Source organism: Gambusia affinis, linkage group LG15 (assembly GCF_019740435.1).
Source record: "Gambusia affinis linkage group LG15, SWU_Gaff_1.0, whole genome shotgun sequence".
Lineage (NCBI taxonomy): Eukaryota > Metazoa > Chordata > Actinopteri > Cyprinodontiformes > Poeciliidae > Gambusia > Gambusia affinis.
In genome coordinates, this window is record NC_057882.1 from 20,258,570 (window position 1) to 20,285,447 (window position 26,878).

A 26,878-nucleotide genomic window follows, 5' to 3' on the forward strand; every position below is an offset into this window, starting at 1 on the left:
AACCGTGCCTCCACACCTGCATGGAATGAAAAGAAGGATTTGTTTGAGTGAAAATGAAAAAGAAATATTCATTAAACACAGAAGCATTAAGGTACCACATGTTTCAGCATGTGCTTGAGATTGTGAATGATGCCATAGGCACATTCATGTATATATCAAAACATCTGTGGTTCCACATGCTTCTAAAAAGAAATCTTTCTGATTGACACTCTACAGAGAAGGTGATTTAGTGTCACAATCAGTGAGATGCTAAAAGTCGAAGAATGTGCTCTCAGATTAAAATAAGGTTCCTTTAAAACACATGATTTCCAAACATGTATGCAAAGTCAGTAGAACCAGGACGAGTTGTACCAGTTTTGCTGTATTTAGAAAGAAGGCGGAAATGCCCTTTTGAAAATAAGATAAGTCTTTGCATCCGGTTGATCTGCCAGATTTCCGTTATAGATTATCACAGTTCTCTGTTCTGCACCTGCTCCAGTATGGTCTTCCTCTTCTTTGCATCAGTGACAGCCGAAAGCTGCATGTCTCCCATCTTTTTCATTTTCTCGTCCATGTCAATCTTCTGCTCCAGTTTGCGGATCTCAGTTCGGAGCAGCCTAACGGTGTCCTCCCTGTGGTGCTGTCGGGCAAGAGCTGTAGCACACGCAGAGTGAATCGCCGTGATCCAGTTCTCCAGTTCGGTTTGGCCTGATGTCTGTAAAGAAATGGTAGTAGTGATAAGTTTATAGCTTAAAGACCAGATGGCATATTTTAGAGCAAAAACAATAAATGAATAAAAGTAATGAAGGTATGAAATAAAACAAAATTAAAATTTGGGTTTGCATTGTTTGTCCAAGTTATTAAATAGGTTTAAAATGGCCTTTTCTGAAAAAAAATCTTTTTAGAGACAAAAGTCAGAACTTTTTTTTCTAACAGTTTTTGCTACAAGCGATCATTTGACAAATTATGTGCAGACCTATTTTCCTGTGCCACTTTGTTAAATTTCCAAGCCAATGCCTCCAGAAATTTCACATCACCACATTTCACCACAAAATCCCCACATTATGAGGCAAAATGTGAGCTGGAGAATTTTATAATGACCAATTACTTTCTCGGTGGCCTTTGAATTATCCAACTCTTGTAAGGTTAAGGCAAACATAACGAATGACTTTTCATTAACTTTTGAATTGACACTCAGCTCTTTTGTGCTTATATTTCCTCTCTGCATGTTGTCAAAATGTTATGTATAACCATTCCTTCAAAATTTTTACAAATAATTTATAGAATGTATTAAGGCATGCAACAGATAGCTATATAAATTAATGTTCAAGTTACAAAATTGGTTTAACAGACAACGTTATCAATTTAATCTTATCGCCATTTAAATAATCTTTCCCCAATTGCTTATTGTCTCTATGAGGAAATTTCATGAATATAAATAGACACATTTCAATATTTGCAATAGTCACTGCTATGGATCACTGTCACAGTGTGACAGTGTGGCCTTTAAACATGTCAGACATAAAACAAACACATGGACACAGGACTGTCATTTCTCCATACATAGCTAAAGGTCATGTATTTAAGTGTCAGACACATAGCCTACACATCCCCAGAGGAAATCTAAAATTTCATGGCTATCCGTCTGCGCTCCTTCTGGTTTTTAAGTTTGCCATGTTTTCTCTGGACAATTATATTGATAATCCCCTAAAAAGCAAAATGTCACTTGGACGTTGTTCTTTTTAATGGATTTTCTCACCTGGAATAAAAATGCATCCCCAATTGAGTTGCTAAGGCAGAAGACATAGTCTTTCTTGGGATGTTCGGGTACGGCTTGTACAATGCTGTTCTCCACCCACAAGGCATGTTTAGCAACGTTGTTATGGTCAATTACCGAGCGACCATCTGATTCATACAGGAAGAGGCTGCAGCCTTGAAGAACAAGAAAAAAAGAGGAAGGAAAGAAAAACATTGCGATAAGCCCACAAACAAACTTAATTTCTTTAAACTAAAGTACTGTTTACTTATTGATATGAACTTTTAACCCAAGGTCAGGAAGATAAGCCACATTTGCCTATTTTAGAAAATTGATATAAACAGAGGATGCAGGCAGGAATGCAGCTGCAGATTCTGTATCTTATGAATTTTAAAAGGACCGGATTGGATTAGACGCAGATCCTGCCGTAAAATTAAATTGTGATGAGGCTGAGCAGAGCTAATGCGCAGCCACAGAGAGCTCTGTGAGTGAGAAAACAGTAAGGGCGACAAACAAGGGCATTGGCTGAGTTTAGTCTGATGTGATTACATTCTAACAGGAGAGAGAGTGTGGAAGATTAAATGAATCAGGGTCATGTTAAGTTGCTTTTTCAAGTCTGACGTTATGGCTGCAAGGTTTTCTTCATATAACAATGTTTTTCATGATTTATAGAATGTATTAAGGTCACTTTAAGATAGCTATATAAATTAATGTTGTTACAAAAAGAAACTGGCCCAGTGGGAATTTTTTTTAACTTTTATGCTGTTAAGATGCCAGAAAAGGTCTGAAAATAACTGATGATCCTCAAATAGGAGGCTTTAAGAAAATCAAACCACAACCCATTGATACTCTTTAAAACAAAGTCAATGGTAAAGTAAAAAAAATGTCAATGATGTTGATGTAGAGCTTATGCAGAGGCACACTTTTATATGAGATGATATGCAATGCAATATGGTTAAGTTTTGTACTGTACTGTACAATATATAGAATTGAGGCTGAAGTGGAGCATTGTGTGATATAAATTTTGTTCAAATCTTTCTTCTATTTAAAAAAAAAAATCCTATAACATTGTACCTTTTAGAGACACCCAGTACTGTTTCCACTTGCGCTTCGTTGCAAGTTCCACCTTCATGTTTTTCTTGTGAACCAGAAAGTTCTTCACAGCTAAAGCGCCAGCTTTCCTGACTGTGCCTTGTGTGCAGCCAGTCAACGTGTCAGATGGGTAGGCACTGCTGAGAGTGCCGCTGCTCTGCTCATCACTTACAGCTGAACTGGCCTCCTCAGGGAAATCTCTGCCCTGATTCGTCTGATGAATGATTGAAAGACAAAGAGATTAGAAATAAAACAAGATTATTAAGCAAATTAAAAGGCGTATAAATATGAAAAAACACAACCAGCTAACCCAGACCTGACTTTCTAACTCCTTCCGGAAATTCTCATATACTCCTCCTCTGCATCCATCAGCAGCTCTTCCATCTCCTCCGCCTGCGCTGCTGCTCCCACTGTCACTCCCATTAAAGACGCTGCTCTCTGTAGCTGAGTAGAGAGAGAACGAGGCCGACATGGCTTTGCACCGCCGGGAGATCAGCTCGCCGTCTGCGTCCGTCTCTGTGGCAACGCCATCAATGCCGCTGTCGCCATACTCACTTCCATCTCCCATAGCGCCTGAGATGTCCTGTCCAACAAAAACACAAGGCGAACCCAGAACTTATTTGCTTTAGGATTATAGATGCATGTCCGTTTGAACCATCCAAATACAAACCACTGAATAAAACTGCACTTTCAGTGACCTGAATAACTAATTTGATGGTGAATTGGTGAATACATAATTCAAGTTTTCATAACTCCACCTGACAGCTGAAACCATGCATAAATGCTTAGATGTTACTTTTATGAGTATAAACAGTGCACACTGCAAGACACTTGGTTACATCACATCTCTGGAGGTTTTCAATGAATAGAAATCCTGCATCAACGGTCACATTCCATAGATTTCATTTTTAAATTACATCTGATTTTCACATTTAAAAATAAGATTCTCATATTTTATACAGATAATCTGGAGTCTGTTTCTGTTTTTTTGCAATGTTTTGCTCTATTTATATCCAACAACCCTCTGCCCTGTTAGACAATTTAAAATAACCACTTTAGTTTATGAAAATCAGCTGAACACATTGCATGGTTAACTATTTCAGTAAGGCCCTCCTGATGGCTTATTTTTACATCAAAGGCGCATATCATGACATCTCTAAATCTTTGATTTGTTCAGCTGCTGATAATAAAATTCTGCATAAATGTCTCAGTCACGACAGTTATCTGTCATATATATGTGCAAAAGCATTAGAATACTCTTCCAAAAACAAAAAATACACATGCAGAATGTTTACATAAAACAGCAGGAAATGTCTGGTTGTCTTCACAAAGACAAGTATTAAACTGACTGTGATCCTGACCCTCTGAACTTCCTGAGAAACGCTGACACACAAAGTCAATCTGAGTTCATTTCTGAAGAAAAAAAATAAAATGGACTGAAAGAAAGACAAAAAAGGAAAGGAGACTTAAGAAACAGGATCAAACCTGAGTAGTATGTGCACGACGTCCCTGGAAGGCGGGGCAAGGTGCGGAGGGGATCCCCAGCCCCGACAAACCCTCAGACAGACAGTGAGATCGCCGACAGGGGAGGGTGAATGCTCCATAGCCGCTGCCGTCCTCTTCAGTTGGAGTCATCAACCCATCCTCTGCTTCGGTGTCTCCATTGCAGTTGGCTTCTCTGTGGTTTTTAATGTAACGATTCCTCTGACCCGGGAGGCCTGGACTCTGCTGGCTGCACAGATGGTCCAGGGAAGAAGCTCTTTCAGTGGAGCCTATGAAATAAGCAGGTGTTTATTCCAGGTTTGTATACAACGTATGTGTGAGTGGACAAATTGAGATTTAAGGGCATTCAAATTTCTGGCAGATGCAAAAATTGTCATACCTCTTGTACTTTTTTCTTATTTATATATATTCTGAAAAAGCCACAAATTTTAGCAGGGATTACTATTTCAGACAAATGCAAATTATTGTACGTTTCTGAGGTAGAAGGAAAAGCTTAACAGAGTCTTTCCACCTCACAAAAGGCATTAAAGTTCCAAGTCATGTTGAAAGTCAAGAAATATAAGTCTCATATCAAGTCAACCTATTCATTTCTTTTATGAAATAAATAGGTAAGTTGAGATATTTAAAGTGTTTTAATTTTTAAAAGGAATTGAGTCTTAAACAAGTCTTTTGACAATTACTGTGACGTTTGACTATTACTGTGCTTTTCTTACACCTTGTGTGACCCTCTGAACGTCCTGAGAAACACTGACACACAAAGTCAATCTGAGCTCATTTCTGAAGAAAAAAAATAAAATGGACTGAAAGAAAGACAAAAAAAAGTAAAGGAGACTAAAGAAACAGGATCAAACCTGAGTAGTACGTGCACCTTGTGTAAGAAAAGCTTTTGGCCTGTATGCCCAGTTGGCCTGTCTGGTGTGTCCTTTGGCCATCACAGTGTAATTTGTTCATTAATGCTTTTCATTAAACCTCCGAACACAGATGTATTTAGCTCATCTTTAACATACACAGATTAAGACACTACTTATTAATTAGACTTGGCAGTTGCACTGGGTTTTATTTAGGAGAAACATTGAAAGAGTTACACCCAAACGCATGGCTCACTTGATGAAATTGTATTTTCTTATCTGAAAATTCTGTTTTATTTTCACATCATAATTAAACACTAGTTTGTGTTAGGTTATCACATGAAGTCCCAAAAGCCACATAGAAGGTTGTTGTTGCAATCACACAAAATATGAAAAGTTCAGAGGGTGTGAACTGTTTTGCAAGGTTCTGCACTTTCAGGGTTAATTTCTGTATTTGACTTCAGCATTGCAAGCTTGTGTCTTGTGAATCATGATTGCCAAAGAGTCTGAGCGTGGGTGTGTTAGTGTGAATGCACAAAGCCTATACATTATGCTGAGCCATCTGACCACTTATGGGAGCCCTTTAAGCCTTCATCAGTTAAGTTAACAGCCACTGCCTGATGTCACGTTGGACTGCTTGAGCTCCTGCAGAGCTCCAGTTAAACTAACAAACCTGTGATTAACTGAACTGCTGCAAGTGATGGATAGCAACGGATCTTTAATCAGCACAGTGTCTGAAATCATTTTTCCCTCTCAGCCAGAGCCTATGATTTTCTCACCTCCTTCCCCTCTCATTGCCTGCATTTTGAAGGCAATCAATCTCTTCTGCTTACATCTTTTAAGAAATACTTTTATGATTAATTCTGGTAAAATATATGCATATCTAACAAAATATTACCTTCAAATGAGAACATGGAGGTTGAAAATGAAGCATAACATTTGGTGTTAGTGTGCAAGGAAACAGGACTGGACAGTGACAGAATACATGCAAAAAGCAGTCTTTTATGTCCATGTTTTTTTTTTTTTTTGTTCCTACCTGCACTCCCTCTGAGACACGTGAACTGCTCCTCCTCCTCTTCTTCTCCTCCATCGATTATGTCTTCTGTGCTGGTAAGATTTTCCTGGCTCAGGTCGGACATGGAGAACTCCAGGCTGTCTTCTCTCCACATGTCTGCTGACTTTGATCGCTTCTTTTTAAAAGTCCCTCCATCTCTGGGACCTTCAGTCATTCTTTGGAGGTATCTCTCTTCCCCAGGAACATCTCCCTCCTCCATAGAGTCCTCTGCTCCATCCTGAGCAATAGTGTCTGCCTCTGAGGTCTCAGGAGTCGGCGTGGCCAAGGGCTCATCCTCATGTTGATAGGAGTCCGGCCTCATTGTCATTGAGATGCGTTGTGTCCAGTGAGGGTTGACGCCAAACTCTCCCAGCTCATCTGTGCCATTGAAAAGTTCCAGTCCACTCTCAGCTAAGGACTGTGGGATACTTGGTGTGCTGGAAGAGCGAGTGGAGGTCTCAGAGTTTCTGTACTCCTGTTTCACAGTCGAAGAGAGCCTTTGCCGGCGAGTGACCGACTTCTTGTTGGTGAGGCGGAGAGAGCGGGACGTTTGTTTACGAGAAAGGTGTACCGTTTCATTGCCGTACACACTGCTGTCTCCGTTCTGACTCTCCACGTTTCCCATGATTTAACTGGACAGAAAGGAGAAAACCACAGAAAAACAAAGCCTTAACTCTCTTCTGATTTAGCCTGAATAAAGCCTAGGAAAAAACCACACTTAAGTACACCTCTTCCAGTTTTGTTTTGAAAACAGAGGTAGGAGGCCAGCTCAGATCTTATAGTTAGATTGACTTGACTTGATTTGACTTGTGTCCAGTGAGGATACACACTGGAAAAACCTTCTGAAATGTATGCAGTGATCTTTTGATGGCCATTGGCCACCGAAATTGTTTTGTGCTCATACTGCTTTACATCTGGAAGGCACTTATAGCAGTTGGATTGCTTCTTTTCTGACATGAGTCTCACTGTAATAGCTAATTGATACTCTTTTGTATATGATTCTCAGATGTATGCAAGTTTTAAAACATTTGCTGGGATGGCTACTTAAATGAGATAAAAGGCTAGTAGTGTGTGATTACCTTTTTTATCTTTCAGTAAAATAGAAACAATTACTTGAAATAGATTGGAACAACATGCAAAGCCCCACTTAAACATTCACAAATATTTCAAAATACTGTTGTCAACAACAAGCAAAATGATAAAATTTCTGTTTTATATTCTGATTGCTACTGGAGCTCCTTCCTTGCTGTCTGTAGCCATCACTAGCCTCTGCAACATTTTGAAGAAATTTGTCTGAGTTCCTACAATATTTCTTTCGGGATTAGCAAAGTGTTCTTGAATTCAAACATTTTTAAAATATCTGTGTGTACATGGCAAGCAGTTAAATGTCAGGGACCAGCATATCTATCTAATCTTTAAACTAAACATTTTGTTTCACACTCTCTCCATTCTCATAATAAAAACATTGCTTTCTGCCAAAGGCTGACAACTTGGAATCAAGCATTTCAGGCTGTGACAACAAAGCTGGTGAATAACCTATTGCCACAACTGCATGAGTTTGATTCCCTGTATTATTTTAAAAAATAATCACAGATCTATTTATTTAGTCTGACATTTGCCTGAAGTTTATACTGCCAGTAGCAATATCAATCATCTCATGGGTGTTTTTCTATTTTTTAAATATCTTCTTTGCTTTAAAGCCTCTGTTTATTTAACATTTTAACCTCTGTGATTTTAAAAATAATTTTATTTTTGGGCTTTAAAAATAAAATTAGACACATTCACGAGTTTAAACATGATCTTCAAAAGCTCTATCTCTATCATGTGTTTAACGTGCTACTGTGATAATCTAAACTCCTTTACTAGGAAGAAAAGTCAAACATGAGATGTGCCTGTGCTTGCTCAATTTAACTTTTTTTTTTTTTGCTTTAAACAAATCCAAAGATTTGCTTGATCCTTTTAAATCATGCATTTCATAATTTTATTCTTAAATTACCCTCTATAAATAAAAATATTTAGACAGAAAAAAATTTTAATAAAGATGTTCAAAAACGGAGCAAACAAACCTGAGGATAAGACCTTTGGCAGGAAAATGTTGTTGATTTCTTTTTTAATCTTACAAACATACTAATATAGTATGTCAAGTACTTTTTTAATTTCTTGTAAAGTGTATATATTACAAACCCATAATTGTTGTCCGCTACAAAAAAGGTCAAGAGTTTATGGTGACTGTACGCAAAAACAGCATTCACCAAGGGCAAGTACAATTTCATGACCTGCTTAATAACTTCACTTTAAACACCATAAGCTGTTTCCGTGCTTTGCATACTTTAAATTTCATTCAAATAAGACAGGAGATCAAGTACATCCAAAGATGAGCTGGAAAATCCCCCTACAGCTTTTTACGCCATATTTTATCAGATACTACCAGTTGATTTGGTTACTATGGCACACACAGGAAAACTGCACAGAAGAATCCAACAGTGGTAGACATCTAAAGAGAATGTAAACCAAAAATGTCTTGCTCTCACATTTTTTGTGGCAAGAATTTATTTATTCTGTTTTTGTATGACAAATCTTGATTTTATTTTAATTTTAATTTATGTAAAATAAAATAAAAAGTGAAACTCTAACATTCCCAAATTTTAAAACATGTGAACAAAGCAGGTTCTAGGGCATATTTTGATGATTGTAGTAAAATCTTTGTGCTTCCATAGGCTTATGGCTTAATGCTATTTAATGCTATTGAGGCTCAAGTAGTTGCTGTATCAGCTGCTGTCAGATCAGTTTGTACTCTGTGAATCACACATTGTCAAACCCACGCCATTAGTCTCTTAGCTGTGACAAGAGAGAGAGGGAGACTAAAAATTTAAGACAATATTTTTTTTCTGTTTTTGAGGTGGAAAATCTTCTATGCAAGTTTCTTCATAAAAATTTGAAGCAACAAAAGATACTTGTATTCACCTGTGTTTCAGGAATCGGATCACCATCTTCCCATCACTACTGCGATTTGATCTTCCACCGATAACATGGTCTAAACAGGCTGAAAAGCTGGAAACACTTTGCCCTTAAAGAAACAAGAACAGATAGAGACATTTCAGCTTCAGACAAAAGATGGCAAGCAAAAAGGCTTCCAATACTAAAAAATAAAGAATCTTCAAGAAACCCTCTTGTGAAAAAGTTGTTCACCCCTTGGGTAAAGTTTCTGTGGACTGATGACAGAAAATTGAAAACATTTTGCATGCTGTGCATCCTTTCACATCTGCTTAAAAACTAACACAGAACTAAAAATAGGAGCATAACACCAGAAGTTCAAACACGAGACCTAATGTGACAGTCTTGGGTTGTCCTGTTATGATTCAGGACCTGGAGGATTTCCTGTACGTGGACAGTGATTGAAAGCACACGAGGAAATCCACCTCTAAATGGCTCAAAGGAAAAAAATCTAAATAAAGGATTTGGGTTCATCTAGGCAAGTCCAGACATTTATCAACACACATACAATTTTATTTAAACCAACTTCTCATTTGAGAAATACAGTTTGTATTTCCTCATGCTTTTGTTTGAGGTTACTGTGTTTAATCATCTAAAAGATGTCATTAGAAAGAAAAAAATATGTAAAAGTAATATATAAAAGGGCAGATGCATTTTCACGTCAAAGGAAATTAAATTAGGAAATCCAACTTATTGTCTCAATGAAACAGATTATTAGAAGACAACCAACAAAGATCAAAGCTGAAAATGAGAAACAAACTTCAAAGCTGCCGTGTTCATTTACACACCTAAAATTTCTTTGAGATCTGCCCTCAAACTCTTGCGACTCCAAACCAAGCAGGCATGCACAGACATGAAGCATTTTGGGAAAATATCCCTTTGTCTCCCAGCTGACAAAGAAATGTGCTCACCCATACATGCTGTTTACTGAACAATACTAATCCTTGCCAAATCTGCCTAATTTTCTCTGGTACCAGCCCTTAGCTGCTGGGTTCCAATTTCCATACTGCTGTTCTGTGCATTCATGATTGTAAGTCCTGAAAGTGCAAGTACAAGTTGTTTGAGGGTTGATGTGGACATATAACCAGTTGTGGATTAAATATTTTGCTCTTCTAAAAAAGAATAGGCAAATCTTTATAATGGCATCACTCATTTGAATAGTGTAGATGTTCAGGACCTGCTGTGGACTATGCTGTTATCCAGGGTGCCAAGACAATTATTTGATCTGACTACAATTCTCAAGGGAAATAAGATAGATATGATAATAGAGAAAAACATATTCTATATGAGATATTAAAAATCTTTATCAGTTTCAAGGCAAATGGTATGCCCTCAGCCCTCAACTGACGTTCTGCATGACAGCTTCACATGGTGCTTAGGCACTCGAGGCAGATAATTCAATCTTTTGAAAAAAACTATTGTTTTTTTCTAGTTTGGTCTACAGTGCTGATATGAATATATATTGCCCTTTCCAAACAACTGACTCCAGTTATTAATGTTATAAGTGGGGAATACAGTTTGTAATCAAACACAGTTTGTTTATTTGATACAGAAGTACATTAAATCTTCCTTGTTAGATTTTTGAGAAAATGAGATAATCCACATTATTCCAAATACTCCACCCTTATTGTGAAACATGGTGGCAGTGTCAGAATGGATGTTTGGGAATATTTTTCTCCAACTGGGACGTGGAAGCTAGTGAGAGTTGATAGAAACTTAGATGGAGTTAAATTCAGTGCAGTTTGTGAGAAAACCAGTTTTAAAACTGGAAAATACTTGCGGTTCAGCTTTGGGTAGAACAGCAACCCTAAACATACAACAGTAGAAGAAACTTAGACTGATGAGACTAAATAATATATGTTAGAATGGACTTGTGGAAGTTTGAATCAAACTGAGAATATGTAGCTAGACTTCAAATTATTGTTCACACTCCAGTCCATAGATACACAAAACTGGTGGAGACATATTCTCAACACTTGCAGTTACAATCAGGCTCTACAAAGTGTTGACTCACGTTTCAGATGATTTTTATGGTCAAATACAATTCAAAACCTATTAATTTATTTTCTTTCCACTTGACAATTAGATGAATTTGTGTTGATCTCGTGGAATTTCAGGGAAACACATTGAGGTTATAAGGTGACAAAATAGTGTATGATGAGCTTGCAAGGCACTGGATGTGTATTTATCTGATTTAGCTTAACCACTGTAGCACATTTCACCCCGCCCTTGAGAAGTTCTTATACAAGCTCCACTTCGACCCTGAGATTTCGCCTCCTCTTCCTCTCACTTTGCCCTTTGTTTCTCATCTCTCTTCTGTTTCATCTGCTCTGATGAAGTCAGCCCACATGCTGTCCACCCACCCTCTGAAAATAACCGAATTAAATGATGATAACGATTTATGCAAAGACAAATCGTGCTTAGCGGCTGAACTGCTACAGCTGGAAGTACACCATTGAACAAATAAAATTGTAACAAGGGTGTGTTTAAGTTTTAGAGCTAGTAATGGTGAAATGGGTTTTTTTATCATTGTTGCAAATCTATGTAGATAAATCTGGTTTTCAGTCTAGTAAAGGGAAGGCTGAAAAAAACATACACAGTCCAAAGAAAAATAAATCATGTGGAGCCCCACACAAGGGAAATCATAGTGTTTTCTTTTCTCTGGCTATGTGCAAACTAAAATGTTTCGTCTCTCCATTGCTCCTCTCCTTATGCCCCGAAGCAAGGTATGGGAAGTGGAAAGGGGGGGTAACAAGGGTAGGTGAAACAAGACTCTAGGCAAATCGCACTAGGGAGGACGATGAGAGAGGGAGGAAATATTGGGATTCAGCACTGAAAATAGAATTTTATTATGGCGAGGTGAAAAGAGAAAGTGGTGCAAGACAAGATGGAGAGATAACAGGAGAAAAACTGGGGGGTCCTATTGTTTTTGTGGTTTAAGTGGATAAGTAGACATGTGCTCTGTCTGCCTATCCTCAGGCTTAATTGAAGGAGCCGAGACAAAAGGGGAAAGATAATTATTCGCTCTCTTTCTCTCAGCCTCTCATTTCTCGCAGTATATTAACACATGGAGGGAGTGCATCAGCACAATAGCTTGCGCAACAGCAGCCACAGCATCATTATCATGCAGACGTGCTCACTTAGGGACGAGTATGCAAACTGACACATAGAGAGAAGACAAAGAAAAGTTAGGAGAACACTTTTTAAAACGCACAACTACATGTTTCGTTTCATTTTAAAGTTTATATTTGACTTTTCCTCGCAGATTTTATCAGTAACCAAGTGTTAAAAAAAGACAGAATAATAAAGAAGGAACAGAGCATCGCAGAGAGCAGACAGGAGGTGTCAGAAAGCACCGCTGTGCCGGAGCTGTCAGGCTCTTATTGCCACAACATGATGGTTTCATTAAAGAATCATCAACACCTATATGCTTTCACATCTATCACACACCTGGGCACAGACACCTGGGCAAGCAGACTGTTACACGTACGGCGATGCAATGCAATGCAATGCAACATGCACGTACGCACCTACACAATCCAGGGAGAAATCTGAGCAGGTTCTCCACCTCACACGCATACACTCACTCTTTGGAAAAACGCCAAAAGCTTGTCAGAACAGTCACAGAGCAGGCACACCCTAAACTTCCCCCCCAACTGTCTTTTCATCTCTCCACCTGTCTCTCCCAGCTCCACCCTGACATGACACACATCTCAGCTCTGCAGACTCAAACAGTGTATGCTTGGATGTTCTACAGTACAACTGTGCATCAATGAGAATAAACAAAACTTGTGCTGTTGCTTTTATTATGAGGCTGTCATGGCACAATGCACTATGACACATCTAATGTAATCAAACAATTGTTTTTTTTCTATTATTACACAACACTGCAACAAAATCTTGTGTTAATATAGGCTTTGGCATAAAATTATGGCAAATCTAACCTGAGTGAGACAGTACTGGCTGCTGTGGCTTCCTTGCTTTCGCTGTCATGTGACTTGACCTCAGTAACAACAATTACCTGTTCTTAATCAACTCAGATTGGCAAGTAAAATAGAATGTTTAACCATCAACTTTCTAGCCAAGTAATTTTTATAGTCTTTACCAAAGTCACAACAACAAAAACAGTTATGTTCACTGTGGCTTTTAGCATTGTGAGGAACGTTTTAGCTATCATAGTAAAGACAGGCTCCACATAAGATTTTTTTTTCTTGCTGTTTTCTGTTTTTTTTTTTTTTTTTGGCTGCAAGCTATAGCTAATTAATTAATATATTAATTCCCAAATGTGTACTGGCTTGCTTGCACTTTCAAGACATAACAAAGGTTTACAGCCAAGGTATCCAAATCACTCAAATGTTCCTTCCTACAGCTGTTACTTGTTAGAATCCAACTAATGTTTAACCTAAATTAATAGAAAGATAAAGGTAGCTGTTTGGAAATATTTTTGGTTGCAGAAAACATTTAAATAATCATGCAGTGGAAATTAAAGAATAACCACATCCCATTTTTACTGAGGTAGAGTAATCAAATTACATTTGGCAAGCTAAGCAGCCAACTGTTGTCTGGCTACCTGCCTGACTAATTAACTATTCAACATTAGTATGTTTGACTCCCAGTGTTATTTTATGAAATGCAAAGAAGAAGAAAATATATAATATTCCATGCAAAGAGAACATTTGCTTGGAAACAACTCAAAAGTTGAACATATGTTCTGAAGTCCATAATTAGTTGCATTTTAATCAAAAACTATACATTGACAAAAGAAGCGATATTCTCAATTGAAAAACCCTTTTTGTTGCTAAATTATAAGACAAATAGACATATGAGCTCAAAAACATAGATATGTGTTGTTTTTAATCTATTAATCAGGTTATTCAAATATCAGATTAGTGCAAAGTGCTATAATACTCATACAGCTTTCAAGTGTTTCAGGAATACCAGATTGTTCATATAAAGAAGTTCTTTGAAAAAGAACTTCTTTAGAAATATGAACAGTGGACCCTGACATTAGTGCTGGGTATGTCTTTGCTTGCTGTAACATGTTTTGGATTGAGATAGTATTTTAGGTTTGAAGAGCTTCTGTGATAGGCCAACTCCTTTTTGCACAACATGCACACAACATCATTCCCAGTGTCCTATCAGGTAGCTTTTTGAAGAAAGAATTAACACCTAGTGGGTTTGTGGATGTCGCTTATGTGTCAAATTTACAGACATACCAGAAAAATACAAATACAAATGTGCCAGCTAGAAATTTCTATGTTTAAAAAAAGAGCTATTAATAGCATTAACATTCTTAACATGTTAAAATCTATGTAATTAATTAAGAAAAAAAATTTATTATTTTCTTGAGACGTTTGCCCTAACATTTTATTTCCCTCACACTGTCTTTAGACTTCTTTCTACAGAACTTTTCTAGATGAATAAAACTAGGCTAAGTTAGTACAGTGTAGAATCAGATATGTGGCAAAATGTTCTATTCATCAAAAAAAATTTCTTTATTTTCCCGAAGTCACCTGTACACACTCACAAGTCTGGAATAATGGAAGTTTTCTTTTGAATATAATGAGCACACTGTGAATGGTGTGTAAATATAGAGCAGTGCTCCAAATAAATAAATAAAGAATAAATAAAAAATATCAGAGACCTAACCATGAGTACCTGCCTTTATGTGTGTACCTGTGTAGAGTGTATGGGTGCATTGTTTATGTTTGTGGAGGAAATGCAGTTATCTTGTGCACAGGCAGGGCTCTGAAAACATCCCATTGTAGACATGGGAGACAACGCTCCACTGCACTCCCACAGATCCTCGGAGAGAAAACTGTCTGAGACACAGAATTCCCTGGAAGACAGAGATTAGCTTCTTATTCATCCTTTTGGGATCTGACAAGGCACGCGCCACTACCCCCCACTCTTAGCTTCAACACACACAGAAGGAGAGAAACATACAATGTGCCTTCCAGCACAAGTCTCAGCAGCTTCTTAAATCAAACCATTTGTTTAAACTGGTGAAAGATAAATGATTTACTTCCCTAAAGAGTGCTTTCTTTCTGAATCAAAACATTAAAACAACAAAGTTAAGTGGATTGAGATGAGAAGATTGTCGTATTTTTCTGGGCCCTTTTATTTGCCATCAGCAATCAGAGATATGGTGATGACGAGTTTCTTGAACAAAACACAAGTTTTGCCAAAAAAGTGAAAATTGAAGAATAAACACAGAATTAAAGAGCTGGTAACGCTGCACATAATCTGCAACACAAAAAGTACAAAAATGATTTTAGATTTTGGGTCAGTGTGCCAACTCGGGACAAAATATGTGAAAAAGAGATGCATTTGAATTAATCTGCCAGTCATTTTATTCCAGTTGGCTCCTCAAGTGTCAGTAACCTCATTAAAGTCTCTCGTTCGCCTCTCTAGCAGCTTACGTTGTACGCTTCTTATCTAGAATCTAGCTGAGTTTCTCTGCAGCTTGCTGCAGTCTGGGATTACCATATTTTAAGGAAGACGGCTCCTTCCACAAGCCTTTTATTGAGTGAAACGCCAGAGAGAGTCAATGAATGTATGTAGCTTTTAATGTTTAACTCAGTCACAGCTGCAGCAGAGCAGAGCACAAACTACCAGAAGTCCCTGTGAGCATTCCAAGATCCGAAAACCCCTGAAGATGCTGAAGATGCATATTGAAACACCAGGGTCTTACACAACAAGGTCAAGGTCAAGATCTGGGAATGTCAGTCTCAACTAAATCTTTGCAGATCTGCATTATTGTACTACACCACTGGAAATCCATCAGCAAGCAGAATTGTAGATGCTAAAATACCATTTGTTGTTGTTAAATATTAATAAATCTTCTCCTGCTTCTACCAGTCCTCAATCAACAAACAATTCCTGATGAAGCACTGATTGCACAGACAATCACCCCATAAGGCATCAAAATCAACTGAATATGCATGTTGTAATTTTCCATTGCAAACATAGAAGTGGGAGATATATTGTGTATCCCTAGTAATTATTTCTATTATTTTTATTTATTTCCAGATACTTTAAAGTCGTTTTTATACTTGTTAATTTTGAAAGCTTATGTGAAATTTATGACTTAATCTGACCACATAGAGAAGTCACACTTTATATGCATTAAGATCAAAAGTCTTCTATATGTATGATTAAAATGTTTCTGCAGTTCATTTTTAGGTTTTGAAACATTGCAACAGTAATCTGACCCTACTTAACAGGCATCAAAGGAATCTGAAGGCTAATTTTAATGTCCAACACCTTAAGTTAATGATCCAAGTACTAACCGTTCAAAAGTGCTGTGTTGGTAAAAAAAAGTAGCTAACTTCATAATAACAAGGCAGTTATGTTGTTTTGGCATATCCATGTGATTTAGGCACAAGATAAATCAATTTTACTTCACCTTGAAGTCCAATGCTGACACACACAGATGGGAATAGATGCAGCTAAAATGGCAGGTAATACTTCAGACCGGGCCTGTGTGAACTAATGGGGGAGTGAAATAACAGGGCAGGTGAGTGGGTGAGTACGAGGAATGAGCATGTTTGAGCCAAAGGTAGACAGAGGTGGGAGGTTGAAACTGGGGGATGGGATGACAGAGACAAGAGAGTCAAATCAACAGAGGACGGTGCTAAAAGGGGAACAAGAGGTTGCTAATTCAGTAGGTTGATGATGGAGTCGAGTGATGGACCACAGGTAGATAGATGACTGATGAGTGCTATGGTGGAAGGAAACATGAGAGGTAAAGATGTGGAGTGGGGCTGATAGGTCCTCAAGGGCTGATAGAGATAGATGTTGTGTCAGTTCAAAGTAGGGCAGATATGAACAGGCTTGATTTGTTGTCAGAGACAGAGCGGCTGCAAGACTATCAGGAGAGAACTGCTCAAGTTTGTAATGCCTGTGTTGTATGTTTGTGTTTGAAATTTTCACTCATGTACTGATGGTGGTAAGTTTACCCTAGGGAGTGGTATATGACAAAAATATCGATCTTGTTAACCACTGACAACCAAAGAGTCACAAAAATATAGTAGTGAAACATTGATGAAGATATAAGCCAACTGTTGTAGGTTCATATAGTGACCTTTATATGACAGGAGAGTAAAAACATAATAAGGATGATAACTGTGAAGAAACTTCTAAGACAAACTTGAGGGAGGGCTGTTCTTGATTTTGTACATTTTACACATGTATGATATACAAATAGTTGCCAAATTCATAAACAAAAATACCTCAGGAAAAATTGACATTATCAGCTCTAATCAGCAAATGGTTGTTCAAAAACAAGCAAAAACAAATCAGATCACTGTCCAATCAGAACATGTCATACAGTAACTCTACTGAGTCAATGTAGTCAACATGGAAGTTACTGAAAGAAGAAAGCTTGTTTTTAGCTATGGTCAGTATCAATGAAGTGTTTACGATGACTTTAAACAAAGCAGATATCTAAAACGAAACTGTGAAGATATGAATGCTGTTAATACCTGGCACAAGAGCAAGAGAACCACACATCCTCTTATCTGCACCTTTTAGCAGATAAGAGGAAGGGTATGTGAAGTAGACCTATAGCTCTCTTTTATCTGAACCTTAAATGGAATAAGGTGGATTTGAAAATGTTTACAACCTTCTGAAAATTTCATAGTTGGGTTAAATATCTACATTTTTGGAAGAATATACACACAGAGGCTGTTGTTTAAGTTATGCTAAATGGACAAAGGAAACGAATGAAGCAGCTAATCATGTGAGCAAAAAGGAAGATTCAACATTTCTCAGTGCAATTGCAGTACAAATATATCCTGGAAGGAGTCCAATTTACAAGGCACCTATTTACAAAACGGAAATCTTGTTAAATGAAACAAGATTTCCATTTTTGAGAATTGTGAGAAAAGATTTACGCTGTGTGCCTGTTATATGTGATAGGGAACCTATAATTAAAGAATCATGTCTGGATTTGTTTATGAAGTTATTGGAAGGAGTTCCACAAGTAAAAGAGCTACTGCACTACTACTGGTACAGTCACTCTTACGAAATGCTACACTTTTCTACTGAAATAATTGTGATTTATCTTATTTTTGTGGAAAAACAATTAGAGCTGTAGCCTAAACTGAAATAATTCACATCTCTTTTAATGTAAACCAGTCTTTTCCATTCCTCCAGATTCAAAGAACCTATGAATAGTAACTCAAAACAAAACTCTGACAAAATTAGCAAAAATATTTTTAGAAATCATGGTTTTGAAAATGTCCTTTTAAAAGAATATCAACTATGTCTGGTTTTTGGAGTCACAGTGGATCAAAGATAGTTTGATGAATTATTATTATGAACAATGCAATACTGCAATACATGATTAGTGCATTATTTTGAATGCACTGTTGAAGTCAAGCAATGGGAAGTAAATAATACATAAACCAGCACTTTCTTAATTAAGCTTACCACTGAGGCATGAAAATCCCCAATCATCAAGGGACAAGTGAGAGGCTTTGTGGAAGGAAGAGAAAATGAAAGATTAAAAGTTACAGAGCTAAACTAAGTCATTAGTGACTAAACCTGACAAAAGGTGCTGGTGAGGTTGTGAATCGTTAACAGCAGAGAAATGGACACAGAGCAGGTCTAGAGTGGAAGTGGGGGAGGGGAAGAACGGGATAAGGAAAGGGGAAGTTTTCTCAGTGCATCCATGCAGCTGAGTCAACAACAGCAAGTGCAAACAGAGTGCCCCCCTGAAAAGAGAGACAAGACTACATGCCCCAGGGAGCAAGGGGAGAAAGAAGCGCTCAGCGAGAATGTGACAAATAAATATCAGCTGTTTTTCTGTGCTTTACACTCACAAATGCATGACTAGACAATAGAAGATGTTCTGGACTTTCTAACAAAAAGCACCAAAACTACAGAGAGAAGAAACAGCTGCCCAATGTTTAAAGTGTGAAATAAAACAGGTTTCACTCAGGGACAATTTGCATCACATTTCACATGTTTGTTTCACAGAAGAGACCCACCCTTATTATCTCACTTAATTTTTACATCACACAGAAAAACAAAAAATGTCCTCATGCATGACGGTGTGACAAATTCAGAGAATGACCTACACCCAGACTGTGAAACTGGTGTTCTTCAAAGGTTTTAAAAACATTAATCCACCTCACTGATTATGTCACACAGTTCACATCCAGAGCTTCACTACAGAATTAAATAACGTGGAGAAAAAAAAAAATCCTAACTGAAGTTTTTGAGAATTTCAACTTATAGTCAATCAGTAAATTACTGACTCTGTCACACAACATTTATTTGCTGTATTGCTTTTGCACAAAATGTTCCGTTTACTTTTATTTGCTTTTTGAGCAGCAAAGAAGCACCAAAAGGAAGTATATGACAACCATTGTTGTTTGTGATTGTAAAACAAATATACTTTAAATTATCCACACTAAAGTGCCCTGATACATAAAGTTTAATGTCTTGAAAGTACCTTTCAGTACCAGTTTTTGTTTTTGTGAAGAAAACAAAACTGGTTTACAGTAAGATTCATGAAGGACTCATAAATGGTTAAGAACCCTGTTATTAGTTGAGCTGTTAAAACTTTATAAATAAAAACCAGTGATAAAACAGATATTGTGGAATCAAACACTGTCACAAAATCTAGTATTCAGCAAGATCCTCAACTTTGAAGATGCTTTATGTAACTTTTATGAACAATGTTTTTTTTTTTACATTTTTGTTATAACTTCCACCATGTAGTGCAATTTAAGATGAGGCAGATGAGCCATAAAAAAAATCTCAAGTGTCATTATATTCTGTAACAATACAGTCACAGTTTTAACAAATATGAAACAAGCCTTGTTTATAAAAGATATATACTGCAGCTTTATGTAAAGCCCTAAAATTGCCTCATAAGATGTTAAACAAGTAGGTATTAACTGAATGTGTAAATATTTGCTGGTCAGTTATAAGTGGCACTTTATTGCAAAGTGGTCAAGAAAACTTGTATTTTCCATTTGGCTATATAACCATATTTTTATTTAAAAAATCTTTCTAACTCATCGAATGATAAAGAGAGCCATATTTCTTTTTTTTGGGGGGGAGGGGTTGTTTTGTTTTGTTTTGTTATCAAAAGTGAAACATCTTTATTGAAATAAATCAAACCAAAAGAACATGACTGTATAGTCTGTGTACATTTAAAACAATAATACGTGAAATATATTTTAAGAAGGCAGGTGGTCTTGTAAGGGACATAGAAACCCATTTAAACTATCACTGGGTGAACATAAAAGGGTCCTCACATTGCTGCCTATGGAGACTCCAGACAAGGATGTCAATATATGCCATTTATATTGAGTCTCTTTAGTAGAAGTGGTTGGATCTAGGTCAATGGGTCCATTTCCTGGGAGTTGATCTCTCGAGTGGACTCAAGCTGGGGGTTATTATTTAGACCCCAAGTTGCTGCAGTGAATAGAGCCTACCCTCTCCGTACATTAGTGACCTGCATGTAAGATCCACATGACTCTTTGACATGTAAGAGAAGGCTGGGATGACAAAGATTGCATGACCGCAGTTGTGTACACGTAAACACATTCACATTGATCACTTCTGCACTGCAGGACAATAACAAAGCCACACAGTCTAATAGAAATCATAAACAGCACTCAACATGGGGGTTCTTTTACCTCCAAAGAGACAAAATCCAGAGAACAAAAGAATGCGTGCAGTTTTGCCTGTAAGCCTTCAACCACACATGCCTATTCACATGCATTTTTGCACGCAGTTACTTATACACATACAGCCTTTTCTCTCTGCATTACTTCCAGGTCAATAAGAAGGAGTGTGAAGTGACACAATGTGATGAGCACTAAATTTTAGCCAAGTCTGCATACTTTCAGTAAGAGTGAAGGAGATAAGGACAGACACGGTCTAAATTGTCTATTTCCCCTGTCTTAATTACACAGCGGTTGATCCAAAAGACTCCAAAAGTCAGTATTGTAAGGGTTTGAAGCCAGACTAAATCAAAGAGAGCTCCAAAGAGTGCAATTTCTCCCCTGTGCAAACAAATCATAAACACAATCTTCAGAAGACACTCTTTACACCTCTGCTCTAATTCCTCTCTTAAAAGCTTTCTCAACACCTCACACACAGATATATTTCCACTCTCTTGCACTGAGGTCCTTTAGATCATCTTCCCCTTCTGTCCACACATTTCTTCTCAAGGCATGTTTCCTTTTTCTATCAGATCCAACTTTCACCCAGTTCATGTCATCAAATGGTACATCCTTTAGATGATATGTTACATATATATTGCTGGATGTGCTGAGGATTCATTTGATTTCAGAATCCAATATGATCACTGCTACGGCTAGAGTCATTAACTTTGCACTTGTGTAACAAGCAAGTTACAGACTTAGAAATCATTTATTCCAGTCATTTGTCAGTTTTATAATATCCCATGTCTCTCATGCCATTTGAGTTGATCAAAAATGAGTACAAAAATATTTAACAAAAAACTAAAACACAAAAACTATTCTAAATGTAAACCTCACCTACTATCCAATAGAATACTGTTGTTATACCGCTACATAACAGAGGATATTTTGGAATATATTATTATTTCTTGATACTCTCGTGAAACTATTACTGGAAAAAAAAAATTAACTGCAAAAGTAACAATCTTTTAAAATGAATGAATGTATTAATTACAATTCTGATCACAGTGTACATATTTTTCCTGTTAAAGAGAAGTGATACAATGCACATCCCTTATCTCTAGCAAACACATTAGTGTTGCACATCTTTAAAACTAGTTTCCTTTTTTCTGCTTTAAATGTTAATATCTATCCTTCTGTATACAACATTTCAAAAACATGAGCTGGCAACCAGAGCTGATGTGTGGGCTAAAATGCAACACTGATCAGAGATAATACGCAAACATGACAAGGATGGTGAAGCTGTCACGCCAAAGGGGGAAGATAGCAAATATGAAGGAGTGACAGACACAGGCAGATGAAAAGAAAACAAGAGCATAAGAGAGAGACTAAGGGTGGGAGCAATGGAAGGAAGGAAGTAGAAAACTCCCAATTCATCACAGCAGAGGCGAAAGAACAGACAAAAGGAAGGAAATGAACGAAGACAGATGCCAGCTCATGTCAGTATCGAGACACCCATCCCCCTCAAATGGACCCTTTCCTAAATTACAGGCCTCCAGTCTTGCTCCTCTAACTTATGGCCCAACCTAAGCCCCTTTTCTCTTCCTCATCAGGCGGATAAGTCAAAGTTTCCAGCTCCCAACCCAGAGCATTCTTGTCCAACCAGATCAGTGACATTACAAACAGAGTAAATGTAAACTGGGACGTCAGCACCATATAATGTTCTCACCAACTTATTTAGCAAGTCTTATCCTGCACAGTTTTCCAATGAAAGCCCACACCTAAACAGACATAAACTCGAACTGCATAGGTTTCCTACTAAGTAAAACAATTTGTCCTTGTGGCACGTTACAAGACACAGGGTTCCCATGTGGTTCTCAAACTGGTTCGAAAGTTTTAAACAAACCACTACAATGCTATATTTAAGAATTTTTTTGCTAACAAACAAAATACATCAAACTCCAGAAACTGTGATTTAAGGGATCTGCTTTCAATGTAGAATATTTGACAACTTCAGGAGTTACAGATTTTCAATTAGAGTCGATAGCCTCGATTCCAAAAATGGTTCTAAATTGCACAACACAAAATTGTAAGCCATTGTGAAAACAAGAAATAGTAAAACACAATAATCAGGCAGGTTTAGTGTTAATGTTTTGTACTCAAATGTCCATGATGTGACAAAAACTGGATGGAAAAAAAAAAGCAAAAATCTGAAATTTTCTAGGACCCCTGCATTCAGTTAGATTGTGAACAACTTAAACCTTGTGAGAGAAGACGCACCATGACAGACACAAAAATAAATGTTCGTCTTCCACCTTTTATAGCCCTTCAGAGAACTACTGAGTCTACAGTGCAGACAGATTCCCTCAGTTTTTGCACTATGCTATGACAGAACCAACACCCCCAGACACACTTCATAAAACCAGAAAAGAGAAAGAGAAACAATTTCTGTTTCCCTCCACCCTCAGCTGTCAGGTCTGTCATGGTCTTCCCAAAACAGACTTCAGCAATATTTGTCTACTGGACTGCCAGTGACAACAGCAAAGAACAGGGGGAGTGAAAGAAAGGAACACACACACACACATAGAGACACATCAGGCAGACACATTGGCAAACACAAACCTTTAAAGTGCCCTATTGCATTGGGGATTCCATAAGCCCCATATTTGCTCAACAGCAGAAATTGTGCACCACTGAGGAAGAGGGATGAGGCATTAGTGGGCCAACTTTTAGAAAATGAAAGGGGCAGAGGAAGATTTAAGAGATGGAGGAAGAAGAGTTAATCGCTTTCATGATAATTGCATCAACCTCTTTTCATCAGGCCTGCCACATCTGAGTGAAAATATGTCTTATGTGTTATGCTTGTAGTTATGTTATGCAGTTTCCACAAGGTGTGAGAAGTAGTTTAGGCATTAAAGAGAATGTTGTCAGCTGTGATGAAGATTATTTAATTAATGGTGATCACTGCATAAACAAGCTTCTTTACTTTCAGGATCTGTAGCAAAGAACACACTACAAAGGACGAAGAAGCAAACTGCATTCAGTTAGTGCCAGTGTGCATCTGTTTACTTAAGTTTACTTTAAAACAGTAAGTTTTTCCTGAACTTACTGTTTCAGGAAAAAGAAATTGAGTTGAAAAGAAAACTTCTTAAAGCCATTGGCTCTTAAAGATTGTAAGAAACATTCTTTAGGTGGTACCCATTAACACATAAACAGTATAAACTAGGACTAGCCCTGGCAGACATTATTTCTAAATTATTTTTCTACTCTAAATGTATCAACCAGAAATGTGAATAGCAAAGGATATATCACAGGTGATCTTCCTGTGTGGAAGTCGTAAAGAGAATGTAACATTTTACAGTTTGGAGTTATTTTAAGAGAATAAAAGTCCCCTCACGTCTCAGTACATCTTGGAGCCGTTAGCTTCAGCATTTAGTTCTCGCTGATGACACAGAGTTATATATAGCAGGTAAGACACTGACTATAATCTTTTAACATAAACTCATTTAAGAAAATTTATATTTTTACTTTGGGAACTATAACAAGTTAAGCCGCGCATAAGACTAATGTTCGATGGAAGATATGATATAAAACGAGATCAGTCAGCAACATAAAGACCCACAAGGCTGACTTGACAAAGCCCCATTCATGCTCAAACACACATTATATTACCTTACTGTACACTCAGTACATGTACACTTGGTGTCTGTTGGGGGCACAGTGCTGTGTGTACAGTGAGGTTTCTTGCACACACCCTCTCACATAGGTATTTGCCCCCAACAGACACCAAGTATACAAACACTCACACACATACAAACAAAAACCTGGATACGTATCGGTGGGAGAGATAAGACAGGCTTCCCCCTCTTTTTGCTGCCTCTGGCTTTCGCAAAGTCTTTGTCAGTGGTGTAAAATTATACCCATACACACACACACATGCGCAAGCCCGCACACGCCCACACACACTCAGAGACATACACACACCAACTGGTTTTTATCTGCCACTATAAATCCCTTCATGGATCACTTGCTCCAAAAACCCTGCCAATATTCAAGTTTCTTGTTGAAGCAACTGAAGCAGTGAATATCAGGAAGGAAAGATAACGCTGAAGAAAGAAGAAAACTCAAAGTTAAGGTTTTTATATATATATATACGTATATTTATATATATATCCTAAATTCTACCTGGATGCCCTCTATGTTATAGGGAATTTGACGTAAATATATGCCTAGAATGACATTAAGGTATGCTTGAATCTTAAATATTTGCTGGATAAGCATGCCAACACTATTTTAAAACAGGCACCACAAAAAATACGACAGGGAGTAAATAGTTTACATTCCAGCTCTGATCACAAGGTCTCTAAATGAAAGGAAAGCTGAAAAGTTTCTCCTTTAATCTCAATCATATTCCCGAAAGTGTTACAGTTCAGCAATCTTGAGTTTTTCTTAAAAGAGCAAAGAAAATATGACACATCAATAAGTTTCTTCTCTTGTGAAGAAATAAATTCAGCAAAGCTGTGATTTTGTATCCCCGTGTGTTTTATCTTAATTTTGCTATATTTTGCCCTTCATGTTTGCTGTTGCTGAGAGCAAAGTTTTCAGGAGATACAACTTTCCCATCAAGAGATTGAACAGTTCATAAGTCTCATTCAGAGCAGTCCACTTTTCTGATCTTTTCTCTTCACATTGTTAAAATTTAATCCCATACAAACCCAAGTTAGGCTAAAGTATTCCTTATATCTAAATCTGCCATTAATTTATCCCTTTTATCAACTTGAATTCTGAACCTATGAATATGCGAACCGAAATTTTAAAAACATGTTCTATTTTAAATTAAGTAAAGCAACTATTTAAGAACCATTTAATGGACCACAATTGCTTTAAGCAGCAAATAGTTCTTTCTGATCTGGAGTTGGGAGAAATTGCTCTTTATCAGATGTAATTTCACATCAGTAGCTCCCAAAAAAGAGGCAAAATATCAGGTAGAGACACCGTTAAGGAATTCAGCAGTGTTTGCCCTTTGAGCTTTGTATTGGGATTGCCAGGTGCTGCCAGGCAAAGAGAGGCTGTTAAGGTATTTTGTTATCACTGACTAAGCTTGTATAAGAAACTAGGCAAAGTCGCCAGTAAGAGCTTTAATGATTGATAAAGTCCTTTCGTTAACACACAGAAAAACATACAATGCCCTATACAAGATGGTAATCTGAATCCATATGCAGGGCAGATTTTTACAGAACAGCATGTAGATGACTAAAACTAACAAACTCTAGCCTATGTGATAATGTGTTGCACGTCAGGACTCCTGCATAATCCTACTCTTAAAAAATCCCGTATCCACATGTGGATTCTTTTAAATAGCTTTTCTTGTTTTTCTTCTCAAATATCAACATCTAATATATTTCTATACAGAAGCAGCCTGAAGCAAGTTACCTTAAACCCCTTCACAACTCTCTGTATGTGTTTCAGTTCTCAAAGCTCTCAGTACATCTTCAAAATAAGCAAAGTATCTCCTTACCTTCACTTAAGCTACCCGTGTTTCCTGTGAGCGTCCCGCTTAATTCCCGGTGGATACTAAAGCACAGCCAGCATGCGTCCTGTTCAGGAGAAAAAGAAGGAAATCCCTGCATCAAACAGACATCTCCCAGGTTCCGGCGTAGTGTTTCACTCTACACACACTGGAGCGCATTCTCCCACATGCTGCCACTTGCATGCCTAGACCAGACTGTGGGCTGAGCAGGAGGGTGTGTGTGCTCTGCCTGAGTCTAGGCCCGCCCTCTTTTCTCTGGTTTCCCCTCTTCTCTCACTCATGCTCTCACACAGTTCTCATCTTCTTCCTCCTTTTCTGGCTGTTCTTGTTCTTGTTCTCTCTCTCTCGCTCGCTCGGTCACCTCCTCTGGCTTGGCAATTTGACTGTCAGCATGGGTGCTGGTTTTGTGCCTCTAAGCCTTTAGATGTCCCAGTCCTCTGTTTAATTACTGCCTCTCTGGCCTCGAGCTCTGCACACAAACAAAGACAAAAATTA

The 26,878-nt window shown here is 37.6% G+C and overlaps 1 protein-coding gene across 1 annotated transcript; it reads right to left on the bottom strand.

Moving 5' to 3' along the window:
* Positions 1 to 448: 448 nt before the first annotated feature.
* Positions 449 to 26,563, bottom strand: LOC122845314 (rho guanine nucleotide exchange factor TIAM1-like). Its single transcript, XM_044141518.1, has 8 exons — positions 26,372 to 26,563; positions 9,197 to 9,299; positions 6,215 to 6,864; positions 4,313 to 4,599; positions 3,144 to 3,410; positions 2,810 to 3,041; positions 1,739 to 1,911; positions 449 to 694 (listed from the first exon to the last, which is right to left on the bottom strand). Exons 3-8 carry the CDS (start codon positions 6,855 to 6,857, stop codon positions 449 to 451), a joined length of 1,848 nt encoding a protein of 615 aa, XP_043997453.1. The 5' UTR covers positions 6,858 to 6,864; positions 9,197 to 9,299; positions 26,372 to 26,563.
* Between the last annotated feature and the right edge of the window lie 315 nt (positions 26,564 to 26,878).

Coding starts and splice junctions, on each gene's coding strand:
- LOC122845314 (XM_044141518.1), bottom strand. CDS start 6,857: ATGGGAAACGTGGAGAGTCAGAACGGAGACAGCAGTGTGTACGGCAAT. Junction 3,042..3,143: donor GGAAGGAGTTAGAAAGTCAG/GTCTGGGTTAGC, acceptor ATCATTCATCAG/ACGAATCAGGGCAGAGATTT. Junction 1,912..2,809: donor GTACTGGGTGTCTCTAAAAG/GTACAATGTTAT, acceptor TTGTTCTTCAAG/GCTGCAGCCTCTTCCTGTAT.